Source organism: Pyxicephalus adspersus, chromosome 4 (assembly GCF_032062135.1).
Source record: "Pyxicephalus adspersus chromosome 4, UCB_Pads_2.0, whole genome shotgun sequence".
Lineage (NCBI taxonomy): Eukaryota > Metazoa > Chordata > Amphibia > Anura > Pyxicephalidae > Pyxicephalus > Pyxicephalus adspersus.
In genome coordinates, this window is record NC_092861.1 from 42,119,463 (window position 1) to 42,135,789 (window position 16,327).

The following is a 16,327-nucleotide window of genomic DNA, read 5'->3' on the forward strand; positions in this document are numbered from 1 at the left end:
TCCAGTAAAAAAAAAAAAAAATTTAACTGTTGCCAATTTTAAGCCAGTCAAATCTCATAATTTTGAGACATTCACATTGCAAGGTACTAATGTAAAAATCACTTCAGATGTGTTGCAAATATGAATTCTGGACGTTTTTTAAACTTTTAAGTTTGCATGATCAGGCAGGTCATTATTGAAAAGGACAAGCAATGCCCCTTCTGCAATAGTGTGACTTACCTGCCTGACAAAAAGAGGAGTGCACATGCAAGGTGTCAGTTTTAGTGGCCAGGAAAACTCAGTTTTCATCCCTTGCATGTTCTGGGAGGATGTATGCCTCTGTTATCTAGGCAGGGCAAATCAAGAAGAAGATTCATAGAAGGAAGATTAGTTCCACTTTAAAGAAAAAAAGAGGACAACCACTAACAAAAAATATATATTTCAGAGAGATAATACTATAAGATCACCTGATGCTTTAGTATGTGACCAAATCATATGCCATAATGGTGCCCTTTCCATGTGGAACAGTCTAGTCACCCCAACCCAGAAATCAGGAGTCAAGATCTGACTATCTGCTTCTCTCCACTGCAAAGCAAAACATCTTTGCAAGCCATGGATAATGTGGAACAGTTTATTGATGAGGGTATATCTTTGTGCTGTGTTTTACAGTGAGCAGGCTACACATGCTAGAGTCACCCCATTGTGCAAAGTATGAAAGCCCCATAGACTAACAGTGTTCCCCCTCTTCCCCCAGGCTGAATGCTGCCCTAAAGGGTATTACAGAAGACTTGTAGAAAGACAGATTGAGGCACTATTTAGAATACCCAAGTATTTTTATTAAATGCATAATTTAATGTAATTGAAGTATTTAATATTTCCTATTCTTACAATGAATACCTGCTGTGTGTTCTGCTGTTGAATGTCAGTAAATGTACTTAGCAAAGAACAAAATGTGCCCTAGGCTACTAAGCTTATAAACAGAATAGCTGATTGTTGTTTCATATGAAGATTCTGTAATAGAGCCCAATGACTTTTAGTTACAATAAGCATTTTCATTTTTGTGACCTTGTCCTTTTAACTAAGTGCAGTATATTTATCATGTACTGTAATAATAGGCGAAATGCTTAAATTAAACTTTGGCTGCTCCAACATCACCAAGACCTCTGATTTTATGATCCAATAAAGTTGGGGTCTTTATTCTTTAATTTGATTATTTATTCATTTAGCGAATAGCAGCAAACACATCAAATAGCATTTTACAAATACAGGTTGGCACACACCTCGGCTCTTGAAGCCTGAACCCATATTGCATTTACAGGATAAAAATGCTAAAGTATATAATAATAATAATAATAATATTAATAAAAAAAAACAAAAAAAAAAAACAAAAGCTCTCCAAGACTAGGGAAGATCATGGGAGTACCTGGATGATCCAGAAACCTATAACGAATTTGGCCCAGGATTGGAAACAAGTAATAGCAAATGATTTTTAGGAAATCTTTTCCACGTTTGTTGTATCACCCAGGTTCTCCCATGATAGTCTCTCTTCTTCAGTCTTGGAGAGCTTTATTAATTGAGGCACTTTGTGTAAAGGGAGGATAGACATGAACCAGCTTAAAACCTGGAGGTGAATAAGTGAATCTTATTTCCAATGTATAGTTTAGCTTCATACTGGAACTACACAGGCAAATTTAATTTCTTGCTACTGAGAGATTTACCCATTTGCTGGCAGTCACCTCATTAGGACAGAGCTGCATTAGAGATTTCTAGTAACCTAATCAGGCTACTAAAAACACTAGCAATCAAACACTTGGGGCTCTATTTATAAAGTAGGGAATCTGACATTCCATTAAACATTCTCTGGTGGGAATAAATTACTGCCATTGAAACACGTGGGCCTAGAAGATTCTCCACCAGTGAATGTTTGATTCCCTGTTTTACAATTAGAGCCCCAAAAGTAGCAAATGACTGCTAAACAGATGTGGCTTGGGAAGTAATCAAAAGTAAATTACACCTCAACACTTTTACTTATAACATATTCGCTAAAATAGTGTTTTTTCCCCTTAAATAGTGTTTTCACAATTCCTTTAGTGTAAGGAGGAAAGAGTTAATGATAGAGGAATGGAAACTGATGATGATGATGTTGGGAATGGCTGCTCTTTGTTGATTACAGCAATATAAAAAAATCACCTTGAAATGGCCAAATATTGATGAGTGAGTCTCCAATTTTTGGGCCTGCAGGAAATTTTTTTTTATTTTTTCTTTAGAATCAGTGTTTTTGAAATGTATAGGGAGTAAAATGTTTTCCATATTTTTGACTGCAATTATTATTATTATACAGTGCTGTACAAAGTTCATAGTCATATCACTAACTGTCTCTCACAACCAAGGAGCACACAATCTAATGTCCCTACCTCAGACATATGCCATTAATACAGTCTAAGTCAATTTTTTTTTTTTGGGGGGGGGGGTTAACCTAATTGCATGTTGTTTTTTTTTGGAATGTGGGACAAAACCAGAGTACCCGAGGGAAACCCACACAAACACGGGGAGAATCTGTAATCTCCATGCACATAGTGTCCTGGCCGCAATTCCAACTGGGACCTAGTGCTGCAAAGGTGAGAGTGCTAAACTTTGAGCCACCGTGCTCCCCATGCGACTGGTATCTAATTTTTATGGTAGGGCCTACATAAAGTAGATGCCAAATCTGAATGTGTTTTTGCCATTATTAGTTGTCACATATTTTTTTAGCTATTATAACAATAGCTATGGAATAACAGACCAAACCCCATTAAAGACAACACTCAATTTATGGTCAATTGGCCCACGTGCCTTCTATTAGTGATCCTAATATTAACTCACATTGACATACCATTATCATAACATCCAATTAACAGCATCAACCAAACCAACATAAAACACTAATATAAAAATAAATTCCTAATCAACATTTTACCAGGTTGCTGATCCTCGAAGACATTAACCACATCCACTGGGATCTGCGCCAACCCAACATTGCTGCTCCCAGATGCACCATCGCTCACCTTAAGGACATATAAAAAGCCACTCACAGCCCAACCCATGATAAAACTTCGTTCACCTCCTTTTTAGACCATGCAGGAGACTTGGCACCAGGAATGGCCCCCCACTCTATTGATACTGAAACCAAAAAACACTGCCCTTGAGGACCTCAACTGTAAACCGTTACCCATCATACTATTCCCCAACCTTGAACCTATGCCACCACTAAGGGAGGGAGGGTGGAAAGCTGACACTACCATGGCTAAAATTTCTGATGACCTCACATCTGTACCCTTCCACCTTTATGACCTTGGTCCCACCCTTACCCCTGCCCCACCATTAATCCTCAGCTGACCCTTCTATAACCCCAAAACAATGCTTTAACCCTCACCTGTCTGATCTGCTGTTCTGCTAGTAATGCAGGACCTCCCCTATGTTCCCTTAACCTGCTCTCCCAAGGCCTGTCTGTATGACATATGTAAAGGAAATATAAATTAGGTACAAAGCTGAAACATAGTGAATGTTTTGCAATTAAATGCATTCAGCAATATTTCTTTAAATTAAAGTGTGTTAAATGCCTTGTTCTATGGCTACCTTATCACAAAAGCAACATCTGCTGTGTTTTACACCTAGAAGTGTTGCCTATGTAACAAGACCTTGATCTGCAGGTGCTAACTGTGTGCTGATGAAAGTGAATAATCAGTTAAAGAAAAATAAAGTCAGCACCATGCCAAGTCTCTGCAGAGGAAAAGTGTCTGTCCACGTGGAAAGAAATCTTAAGTACAATTCTCCAATAAATACACATTTTCCTTTTTTTATTATTCCTATAATACTACATGTTCTGATACATAGAGGTTATTCCGCCAGAAATCCAGCAAGCTCCCAACTTTCTAAGACCTGCCTATTTTTCTCATCTTTAAAAACCTAACAACCCTGCTTGTATTATGAGAAGGGAAAGTGTTCTGTAGTCTAGCAGAAGTGCCAGTTGATGCTAACAATGCTGCCTAATGTTACAGTGCAACAGAGACCTGGAGGTCAAAATACTAAAGGAATTGAGAATCCTTACACAATTATTGGTGAAAAGCAAAGCCCTGTTTGGTTATTTCATGTGCACACAATTATGTCTGCATGAATTGCACAGTATATCTCAGGAAAGAAAGGTTGCCTGCTATCTACCTACTACAATGTTTATGAATGATACAAAACACTGAAATCCAGTGATTCCATTTATAAAATAGGATTCATAGGCTTGTGATCTTGATTTATTTGTTAGTTTGCCAGTTCATAAAGATGAACAATGTAATTTCTTATTGTATTTCTTATTATACTTTATCAAACTATGAAATAAAACCATGGTGAAATGCTTTCTTTTCTACATGTGAATGAGCATAAAGAATGACTATTTTGTTCACTATCTTTTATAAATACAAGTAAAGCAGCAAAACAGGAACCAAAAAACATTTGCCATTCCTAAATGTGGACTCCAGATCCTAAAATGTCATGACCCTAGCTGCTGATAACTTGACCAGGTTAGTGTACATACCAGATGCTTTGTCTATAGCTCCCACCTACATCCAGGCACCACCAATGATCAGGCTTGTATACTAATTATGATGTTAAAGTCACACAACATCAACACTTGTATACCTATTTTAAGCCTAAAAAGAATGAGACCCATATGAGTTTCCATCAAACAAAAACATTACATTTTTATACCAAATAGTGAAATATTCTGTACTTTGGGGTGGCTGAACAGCTGAACCCACTAATGAGAACATGGACTGAAATGTTTTATTTATGTAATATTATGGAGACAGCAGTAAGAACAGGGGGAACACCCTAACTCCAAGGCAGACAGGAGCAGAGACAAGAATTATGGTAAGAGATTCCCCTGCCAAAGCTCAAAGAGATATGGAAAGCACAATGATTCTGCTTGTAAGTAAAATATTACTTTGGGGTAGCAATTCCTTTTTAACTTTTTCTCTTTTGATTGTTCGTACTACACACAGTCATGTTTCCAAGTAAGTATGTAAAAACTATGAAAAACAGATGGAAAAAAATCCTATGGGTGCCATTATGTCAAAGTAAAAAATCTTAGTTACATAATAGAAACTATTACAACTTCCTTTCTTAGGTGACCTATGTGTTAAATAAAAAACACCACAGACTTAGTGCATGCACTATACCAATGTCTTCATGATGTAAATACCATTACAGATTATCCAACAATCTTACTTCTCCCTATGAATGGAATTCAATTCCTTATCTGGTTCACTTTATTAAAATATGCCTAGATCTGAGGTCCAATGCAACTGTTCAGCCATTACAGTAATGTTTTGTACATACGGTCTTTCCAAAAACAAAGAAAAAAATACACAAAGTGTCTTAGAAAACAAGGAATAAAACATGAGAAGTGCAAATCTTCAGGAGAGTTCACTCTCTAGGCTTGAGGGAATTCACAGACATTAACCTCTCCATAATCATTAGACTGTGTATCATTCTTCAGTGAATTCCAGTTCCAGCTTTTATCATTATAATGTTCACAAACTGTAACCTTATCCTTCAGTCAGTCAGGCCATACGCCAAATGTCTAACTTAATAGCACAAATGAACTGCAGGATAAGGTCAGCGTTAGAAAAACTGGTGGGAATATGGACCATTGGCTTTCAATTTGGCATAGCATCTTTTCTACAACTTTAAAAGAGAAACATTTGTTTGGTTCTATTGCAATATGCCCACTTAGCATAGAATACCATCAAGAGCACCATCCCTAAAAATACAAAAGCTGAACATTCCCATTATCTTTTTAAATACAATCATGGATAAATATTTAATTCAGATTCTTGGCAAACATATGGCTGACACGCCTAAACAACACAACATCAAACGGTATACACAGTCACATGTTAAGAGTATAGCATATGTCAAGTCAAAGACAGTTTGTTTTTACTGCTGTCCTTTGTACCACAACTTTTCCCACTTCCTGTTTAGATTTTTAACTATGTATGTGTCCCTGCCGCAGATTTTTTGTTAATTCCTGTCTGCTCCAAGCTTTGTCTGTTGAAGTAGAAGAGAAAACTTTCTCTAATGGAGACCAAGACTACAGTAAAAAACAGAAAATTTTTACCGACAATCTACCACAATTTTGACTTGGGAGATATAGTGTATGGTTAGCAGATCCATTCATTTAGAGCAGTGCTAGCCAACAGGGACCACTAAAATTACCGGCTCCTGACCAGATCTGAGCCTGCGATGGGAGAGTGGGCGGGTTGTGCTGTGAAACACAGCCCACCCAGTTCCCTGAGCCAGGGATTTGCACAGAGGATGTAGATCTGTGGCTCTGGTTGGTGCATCCCTCTGGTGGGGTCCTTCTCCTGACTCCACTCGGGGGTGCACCAGCCAGAGCCGCAGACCACCAAAATCTTCTCGGGGACCACCAGTGGTCTGCGAACCACCGGTTGGCCACTGCTGATTTAGAGAATAGTCATTACTCTTCTGCATATTGGCTTTTAGTGCATAAAGCTTCAATTAAAATATATATCAAAATCAGTGTTCACTATATAGGAATTCACATGATTAATGTTTGCAGGTCTACAATTGCTTGTACCTCATTGCATCTTTCTAAATGAATGTCTGTTGGCTGCCAAGAACAGCTTAGATCACTTGAGGCATTTTGTATTAATTCTCTTGATTTTACAAACAATGAAAACAATCTTAATTTTGTAACGTGTATTCGTTGAAAATGTTCCAGAAATCCATGAAAACAGAGAATTTGAGAACTTTTATAGAATCTATTTTGCATCACAGTTCCATTATGTCGATGACAACTAGACTTCAATGTCCCAAAAAGAAACGACATGAAAAGAAGAATCGAGTAGAATTTCATGCAAGCCAAGGAATGTACACCAACAGTCACATATTGTACAAGAAGGTCACTACAAAACACATGGCTGGGAATCGCCAAATGTTTTTAAGCATTTTAAAAGGGAAACAGATTCCTGGGAGCAGCCTGGAAGAGATGAAACATTCTGACAGCATTCACAAGTCTACAAAAGTCCCTTTGTCCCAGCACATATTGATGACCATTCCATTCAGGACTCCCCAACATATGCAAGAGGGGCTATTTATACCAAACACTATTTCACAGTAAAGGACAGATCAGTTCCTTCTTTCTCATTTTCTTTGGATTCCTCTAGTAGACAGAAATTTCTTGTAACAGAAATAAACTTAAACAAAATTGATTGGTGTAAGATAGAATTTGTTCATGCTAATTTTGATATGGTGTGTAAATATATCAGGAAAAATGTTTTATTTAATATATTTAATTGAAAAAAAAGCTCAAAATGCTTTGCAAAAATTTAAAGATTCACAACAAACAGTGAACTAATTTTAATGTAACAATAAGGAGTTATTCAGTGAAGCAGTACAAACTGCAATGGTCATGGACAAAGTGCCAAACAATACAAGTTATTAAGTAGGACCTATTCGTAAGCCAACATTTCACATGAAAAACAAATATTTTTAAATTACCAAAACACAACATTATTTGGAATTAAAAAATGATCGCTTCTATGCCTTGAATAATAGACTGCTCCAAAATAAAGGTACACTTGGGGATGGTGATACATTTATAAATGGGGATAGTTTAGTCTCTAGTATGTGGGGATGGTGGAAGCCACTTTGGTACTATGGCAGAGATAGTAGGGTGGCTTGCAATCATACCACAATAGCAGTAATTTTGATGTGTGTTGGCTGATGCAGCACTCAACTCTCCAGTGTGCCATGCAAGCTTCTTTTCCCTGCCTGCACACGTTTCCTCTCCCAGACATACCAGACATCAATACAAAGCACCAACCCATTTCTCACCTGGACTAACTTTGGTATCTCATATACCATTCTATACACAGCCACCACCTCCCCTCTACCAGATTCAAACTACAGCATCTCTCTCTCCCCACTTCCCCATTGAGGTTCACAGGGGGATGACTTTGCTATGAAATTGCTTCCTATCTTATTATCAGCTCATTAGAAGACTGTGCCAGATGAAGTCTCCTGTTGGTGGCTAGGGAACCCTTTGTGTGGTTGGTGTCCCTTTGTCCTCAGAACTAATACAAAGAGTAAATTTATGGGTTTTAAAAAAGTGGAAAAAACATAAAACTCTAAAAGTCAATTTGTTTATTAATGACTCACAGGAATGATGATAAAAAGCATAAGCAGTAGCTACATACAATCTCCAAATGTGCAAGATTGAGACTTTGTTCCCTCTTTTCCAACCGCAAAAGGGACAGACCTTAACAAGCAAGGCGAATAGGAAGGGCACAGGACCACAAGGTAATGATACAGCATACAAACATATATAAAAATAAATGTAATGGCTAGATATGGCCTAACTATTCTTTACCCAAGCTGCCCAAATAATCCTGGTGGCCCTAGAGTTGATGGGGCAAGTGGAAGAGTGATGCAGAAGAGTGACACCACTTCCAGCTATAGTTAAGGAATATAAAGGTGCCACCACAATAGCAGCAACACATGCATGCAGTAAAGTCTAACTTACTCATGGTGCTGACTCTCCCCCTCCTTATCTGAATGATGGAATACAAGAAATGGTGCATACCAAGAGCATTTTTAGGTACATATAGTGCTACATAAAAATACCGTACGTAAAAGAATAAATACACTTTTTTAAATGAATACATAACTGCCGTCTTTGTTAAACCTATTTAGAGGCCAGGAATATTACGGTAAATAATAAGAACTAGGCACAAATTTAGATATTATTTGATGTCAGCATTCTTGGATCCTTTAATTCAAGTATATCATAATTCAATTAATGAAAAAAAAACATACTGGAAGATTTTCAGTAACACACAGTTGAGGATTTCTATTGAAAAGATGACACATATAAGCCCACTTGAGGAGTAGCAACAATTTAGTTCTGGAACAATTTCCATTTTGCTGCCAACACCCTAGCTTCTCCAACATTCATCAACAAATATGACAAATAGCTTGTAAACTTCTTTTACCAGAAGGGGATACACTATATTTCAAAAGGAACAGAACTGAAATCCAAAGCAGTTTCTATTTTTTGTACTACAAAGTTACACTGTGTATCATTTTTCAATATATCAATCACCAAGAACAAGTCATCTTTCATGAAAAGTATCTCATATTGTGTGAGCCCTGAACTTGACAAAGAATTCTCATTTTACAGAGGTCAGAGTTCTAAAACAATCTGTTCTGAAAATATGTATATGTTAGGACTGGCTAAAATGCTGCAGGCGGATCACACCATTCCAGGAGAGCAGACACAAGGTACTGAAGCCTTGCCTCTGCTTGTATAAGGATTATTTAAGCCATACTGATTATAATCAAACATGCTTACATAGGAATTATTTTATCCACAACTTAATTTCCCTAATAGAAATTTTTTAAGATAAAAAAAAATTTAGCCATCACACATAATTAGGATAAAAATAATTGGTTTTAGCAAAAAATATTCATAGTCACAGTACAAAAAAAACCAAAAGAAACACAGATAAAGGCACTTGAAGGTAAAAAGAAATGTCAACTTTTCTGTAACTCTATTGAATACTCTACAGATCATTCTACTGATCATTTTTCGGTAAAGGCAGTCTTATGTTTGTTCACTCACTTGGTGTTTAAATGGTCAGTTTGAACTGCCCATCATTTTAACTTTTAGTCATATAATGGAACATAATAAGGCTGTGAAACGGTCAAAGCACGTAAACCAACAGCAATCAACTAGCTGTACCAGTGAACCCTTACTATTTCTGAAAGCGGACAATGTAGTCTTAGCACCAGGCAGTAACTGTTGTTGTTCCTGAAACGTATGAAATTTGGTGATATTTGGTGATATATGAAATATTTCCTGCATTTAGAAGTTATAGTTGGTATATCTTGTATAAAATAAATGTTATAGTTAAGGTTAGGATTAAGGGTTTGGATTGAAATTAAGGGATAAGTGTTAGGTTCAGGTCAAAGAAGGCAAGTTACGTTTTAGACTTCGAATAGGCTGGTGTTTGGTATTTGGTGAGCCTGAGTTTAGAAGAATGTGGATTGTTTCCCGTTTTAGAATTCAAAAGCAATTTACCATGTTACAGAAATCTTACAGAAGAACATACAACAATGCATTTTTGTAATTTCAGGCTCATATAATAAATAAGGGCATGAGTAAAGAAACATGAACAAATCTGAAATTGCTTACTTTTTGCTTGCTTCACATACATCAGTGATATTGGAAAAAAGATGGTGGTTTTCCGTCTTGGTCATAGTGGAAGTAAGTTGCTTGGAATTCTTGAACATTCGAATTAAGATCTCCAATCTGAGCAGGTATGAGTGTTCTGAAGAGATTACTTCAAACATGGCCTGCAAATCAGATTGCAGCACAATAAACATGTATATAAATATTAATGTAATTTATGTATGTAAAACATAGGAAAAAAAAAAAAAAAAAAAAAGAAACCTGGCATCTTGTAGCAGATAGAGAACTTCCTTTAAAGTAGGTCTGCTAAACAAACAATTTAACTTAAAACTATAAATATATAGTCAGAATGGTGACACTTGTATTTTTCTTCACCTCCCTCCAGCTCACTGGCAATGAGTCAACATCATCAGGCTGCTAATTGTCCATTAAGAAGGTAGATTAGCTTATAAACTTTGTACTTATCGGTTTACAACAGAAACAACAGCATGGTAGGGGATGTAAAGGAAATTTTAAACAGCAAAATTTCTAATATTTCTTGGTACGTATTTGATATAGACACCCGATACCCCTCTCGGCATAAAATCACATACAGAGATCAAGTTCTCTAAAGAAGTGAAAGAACAACCTAAACCAAAGGATGTTAGAAGGTGTTTCCTGTTACATCCTAGAGCAGCGTTTCTCATCATTTTTAAAAGGGGGGGGAACTCCTGAAATAACTTTCAGGTCTTCAGGGAACCCTGGATATAATTACTATAACACACCTCACAGTACATGAAGTGGTCAGTGGGAAGAATGTACCTACATTGCTGGCCTGTGGGAAAAATGTCACCCTTACAGATAGCAAAAAAGATCATCTTAAACTGACCTGAGGGTAACAAATGGTCCATTGCTCAATCCTTAGCAACCTCGGGAGGAACTCTGGTTAAAAACTACTGTCCTAGAGAACAGTAAAATAAATACCTCTTGTCTTTTCCGTTCTTCCTGTCCAATACTCTGGGAGATCCCATTCTTTTTAACCTGAGAAAAATAAATCAGTTGTTAATCTGCATGTTTCATCTCTCCTATATTAGACATTACTCAAAACACTGATAAAATGTTATTGTGTAGTAAAGATCAACTTTAAGAAAATTTAAATTCCCCAAATAACAAGCAAATGATTTAATATTAAAATTTACAGTTTCAATATTACCTTACCATTTCTAGAACTCTATGTACAGAACACAGATTATGGTTGGTAAAGGGGGTACTAGGGTGCTATACCTATTTACCTATAAATATCACAACACTTCAGTACTCCCATCAACAGTTCTTCTCCCTGGTGCAACCAGTGTGTTTGCTCCTGAAAAAACCTATATAAAATAATAAAATGGCCTAATGGATGGATGTTATTTACAAGGAGTTGGTATCATAAGCTCACAGCGTGCCAAAAAAATCACAATAATTAGTGAGGAGTCTGTACAATGGTACAAGATGGTAACACTAGAGTTCAGCCAAACATACAAAGAACCATGGGTGGTATCTAAAGTGTGAGATAACAAAAGAACCATTTAGATTTTAACATGCTGAAGTCAGATCAGAGAAGGATAAATTCTGTTCAAAATTGATTACTTTTTGCTCTTTCAAATACCCATGTAATCCATCAGCTACTACGCCACACACAGGCTGTATTTCACTATTTTTGTTGTGTTATATTTGTGTTGTGTTATAGTGGTTGATTTTGATTTTCTGTTTTTACTCATGCTTGCAATGCACTAGACAATTTGTATTTGTCAGCATTGTTGTTTGCCCAGTAAGAACACAATATAGCTGATTAGACAAGCATGTAAAAAAGTATTTGAACCGGTTAGAAAAAGTTGTACTGTGCATTCATTATACAAAAAAAAGGGGTAGTAAGAAGAACCCATGCAAAGTAGGAAAATATTGGGGGTGGGTAGAATAACTTTTTATCAAAGGGGCTTGGCAGGCAGGAAGGATATTGTATGTTATGTGCATGTATAGTTAATCTTTAGCGGTTTACAATTCAGATCCTTTGCAGCATATGTATGTATGTATTATTAGAATTGTATTATTATGTACAATATTATGTATTATTGCAGCACATGTATATATGTATTATTAAAAGGTCTCATTAAAAAAAAAAAAAAAAAAAAAAAAAAAAAACAAAGCTAACATGTCAAAATTGCTTGATAATAAAAGTACCATTTCTATATATATTTACAGTGCATTGATCTATAGAAAAATCTCTAATCTGTAAACTACAAATCTCTGACTATTTATACATGCATACATACACATCATACATACACACAATATTTACTAAAATCCAATAGGACCATATTAAATGAACATGTGAAACACTGACTGCATCCCCCAACAAATGAACAGTAATTCTCTAAAACATGTACAATATTGAACAAAACAGAATGTTCATTCTTGTATCACACATCAGCTGGAGCATGAATGTTTTATGGAAAGGTTGGATAAATTCCAGAAGCCAGGTGCAGCTTTACATTTTTGAGAGTCTTCAACTGATTGTCGGTGGAACAACAGGTTCTCTGGCTGCTGGATTCTATACTAAACCATACAATTGATCCAATAGTACTGACCTTTTATATATCTTCCAGTCACAGCCAAACACCTGAAAGCTTAGCACACCAAACACCAAAGAATAAAAGAGGATAAAGGGACTGGGTTGTTCAATGCAAGTAAAGGGAAACTGTGGAATGGCAATTCATAAAAGGTAAAAAGCTAAAGCACATTTAAAGTATATCTATATAACTATTTTTAGGCTTTGGATAAAATGAAGAAAAGTTGGATTTTACTGCTGTTTGAGGTTTTGTTAGAGATGTCCTGTCCTATTCCTTTACTTCCAGTCAGATAAAATCTCCAACCAGCCTCTGACGCAATAAAACCTGACAAAGTGGTTCTTTCCCCAATCTATCCAAAATTAAAAACTGATGTTTTGTGGTCTGCACAGAAATGCACACCTGCTGACCACCCATGTGGGTGCAGAGCTGCTTATCTGAAATGTTGCCAGACCTGATGCCTGAACTATGCACTTGGCAGAGGACCCTGAGCCTTAACAAGCTAATGTCAAATCTCAAAAATGGACTAATAAGTTAGGAATTCAATGTGGTATAAACTGTATCTACAATACTGTATATGTTGTGCCCAGATACCTTGCTACTACCTTAAATCCTGGCCAATTATGATCACTTTTACACCGTTACCTGCTGTTATCAGTGTTAGAATAATATTTAGGCCCTTGTTTAATACATTTAGAAAACTTTTATAGGAGTATATCCAAAAACAATGCCTTGCTAAATGGTGTCCTTCAGAACCTAGCCGTACCTTGGACTTGCAATGTTCTTTCTCTGAAAGCCATTTTTCTAGAGCAGTTAAAGAATTTAGAGTGGAGAATGAGCAATTGTTTTATTGTTGCAGAACAAGCATGCAGTAAGAAAAATAAATGAATGTGTTTTAATTTTAAGAGGTGTGTTTCTATTGTTTGCAATTAAGTGTATTACATTGAAATCCTTGATAGAATTTGTTAAGCCTCTTACACACTCAAAACAACATTTTATGGCCAATAAATTCTTTAATCATTATCGTTAAAACATTTTCTTGATTAACAGGTCTAGAACATTTGGGTCTAACGAGATTAAGACATCAACAATTCATCAAGGAGTAAAATAAAACAAATAAAATCAAAATATTGATTTTTTATTTTCAATGTATACCAGTTTTCCCTACATGCCTCCCAATGACAGAGCATTTTTCACAATATACAGTAGACTCCCGACTATAGTCCAGAGTCCCATTAATAAAGTACAATTCTCATCTCCACACACACACACACACACACACACACACACACACACACACACACAGTTCCGGAGAGCAGGCAGCGACGTTGCAACGTGTGCCATGCAGGAGCACCACAGCAGACGTCTGCCCACGCTGCCCCGGCATTTTAGAACAAAGATTTTTTTTCCGGACTCTGTACTATGCTGGATAGTACGGAGTCCTGGTAGTCGTGAGCCGGATAGGCGAGATCCTACTGTAATTGTATTACTATATACAGGTAGTCCCCGCGTTACATACAAGATAAGGACTGTAGGTTTGTTCTAAAGTTGAACTTGTATGTAAGTCAGATTAGGCACATTTTTTTTAATAAATGCAATTAGGACAGATGTTTGTCTCAACATATTATTAGGCAGCATTGTGTCAGTTACTGTAAAAAATCCTCGCTGTGAGTTAATCACAAACAAAGCAAAATAAAATTTATATGCATAGACATTCATTAACTTCTGCAGCTTTGAGATGCAAAAAGAAATAAGTACAGAGTTTGTCTTGGTCATTAAAGAGTTACAAGAGGCTGCAGTAGGTTTTAAACATAGGTTTTTAGGTAAAAAAACAAAGACATTTATTAATATTATTGATAATATAAGTTTCTTTTGATCTACATTTTTCTAACATACTAAGCAATAGAGAATTCTTTCTAGATTTAAAGCATGAACAAATCAAGTTTAACACTCTCAACTTTTAGGTTACTTGTCTACTTCAAGGTGGCCTGTAAAGGAAGAAACACAAACCCCGCTTTTGCTTCTGCAAATGCTAGTTGCCTGCCTGCTCTCCAGGTTTATTTAGAACAGGCTTTCTAAAAAAGGCCAAAAATAAGTCTGCAAATACTTGTATTTATGTTTTGATAGCACCATTTGAAAACCTCCAAACCATGAGTACTTAATATGCAAATATCAGCTTAAAGCTCAGAAGTCAAAGCATGAATACCTTGCAGTGAGATGCTGACTCTTTGCCAGAGAAGCTCAGAGCATTGCATTAAATGATGTAAGAAAAGGTGAGGAAGGGGAGAAGGGACATGGAAAATGTTCATGCTTTTTTGGCCCAGGGGTAGTTTTCATACTAAGAGCCAAATACCTACATTTCACTACATATTTTTACATATTTTATACTTCACTGTGGTATACTTTATTTCCTAAATATACTGTTTCAGTATAGTTTTCTGCCATCTGAGTTCCATGTTTGCTGTGGGTGGAAAGTCAAAATATTTAAAACTCAACAATCCCAAAGTCTGCAGGAGTCTCTGATGAATATATGACATTGCAAATGTGATGAGTTTGTGTGCCTGTACTGTACATTGTGATCTATATTACCTTTAAAGCAGACCTATCACCACAACTTTTACTTTTTATAGGAAGGTGAATTACCCTTCTAAATAAAAGGCAAAGCCCCTTCCTTTTTGTCTTTACTGACTGAATGAGAGTGCAGAGCCTCCTAGGATACACACACAACAAATCCAAGGAGGCTTGTGCAGCTCCTGAAATGACAGAAGAAACTGCCCATGCCTGAGATCAGCACTTTCTTTTTTTTACAAATACAGTGACATACGTCGCCGATCTCGCACCTGCACAGTGCGAGATTGGGTGACGTGGGCAAAAGAAGGAAGAAGACCAACAAAGATGGTGGCACCCAGGGCTTCTTCCACACCGGGATGTCGCGAGACTGTATGAAAGACAGTTCCAGGGGGATCGACAGATTTGCGCAAGTAAAAGCAAGTGTAATTTTGTTTATTTTCACCTTAGTTCTGATTTAATTTGGTCTGTGTTTGTTGAATTATGTTTTGCCTCACAGCAAACCCAGGTTAATACCGACAGCAGTGAAGTACATATGAAAATGCTGTGTATTCAAGGCCTTAAAACTCAATTCAAATGAGTCACAGTTTCTCCCACCAACTCAATGACTCCCACTAACACAAGCAATTGACTATCAATCCTCCTTCTGGCACCAACAAAGGGAAAATATTACTCCCACTAACATCAATCATCAAGCACAGTTTTGCCCACTGACACTCAACAATGGGCATTATTTCTTCCATTGACACCAACAATGGAAAACTATTCCTCCAAATGACCCCAACAGAGCAATATTACTCCAACACTAACAATGGCACACTCTAATTGATGTTTTACTCCCACCGATTACCGACCTTTGGGCATTTTCTACTGTCACAGGCCAGTCTGAAAGACAGTGAACTGGCCCTTTGTTAAGAATGTTGTACGATAATGGGTTTAGATCCTCAAT

At 36.7% G+C, this 16,327-nt stretch overlaps 1 protein-coding gene across 1 annotated transcript in view; it reads right to left on the reverse strand.

Moving 5' to 3' along the window:
• ARHGEF26 (Rho guanine nucleotide exchange factor 26) overlaps positions 1 to 16,327 on the reverse strand; it is a 78,081-nt gene that overhangs the window by 37,350 nt on the left and 24,404 nt on the right. Inside the window, exons 5-6 of the mRNA XM_072407961.1 lie at positions 11,186 to 11,242; positions 10,226 to 10,386 (exon numbers count right to left, since the gene is read on the reverse strand). Coding sequence (XP_072264062.1) covers positions 10,226 to 10,386; positions 11,186 to 11,242 — 218 coding nt within the window. The remainder of the gene's footprint in view (positions 1 to 10,225; positions 10,387 to 11,185; positions 11,243 to 16,327) is intronic.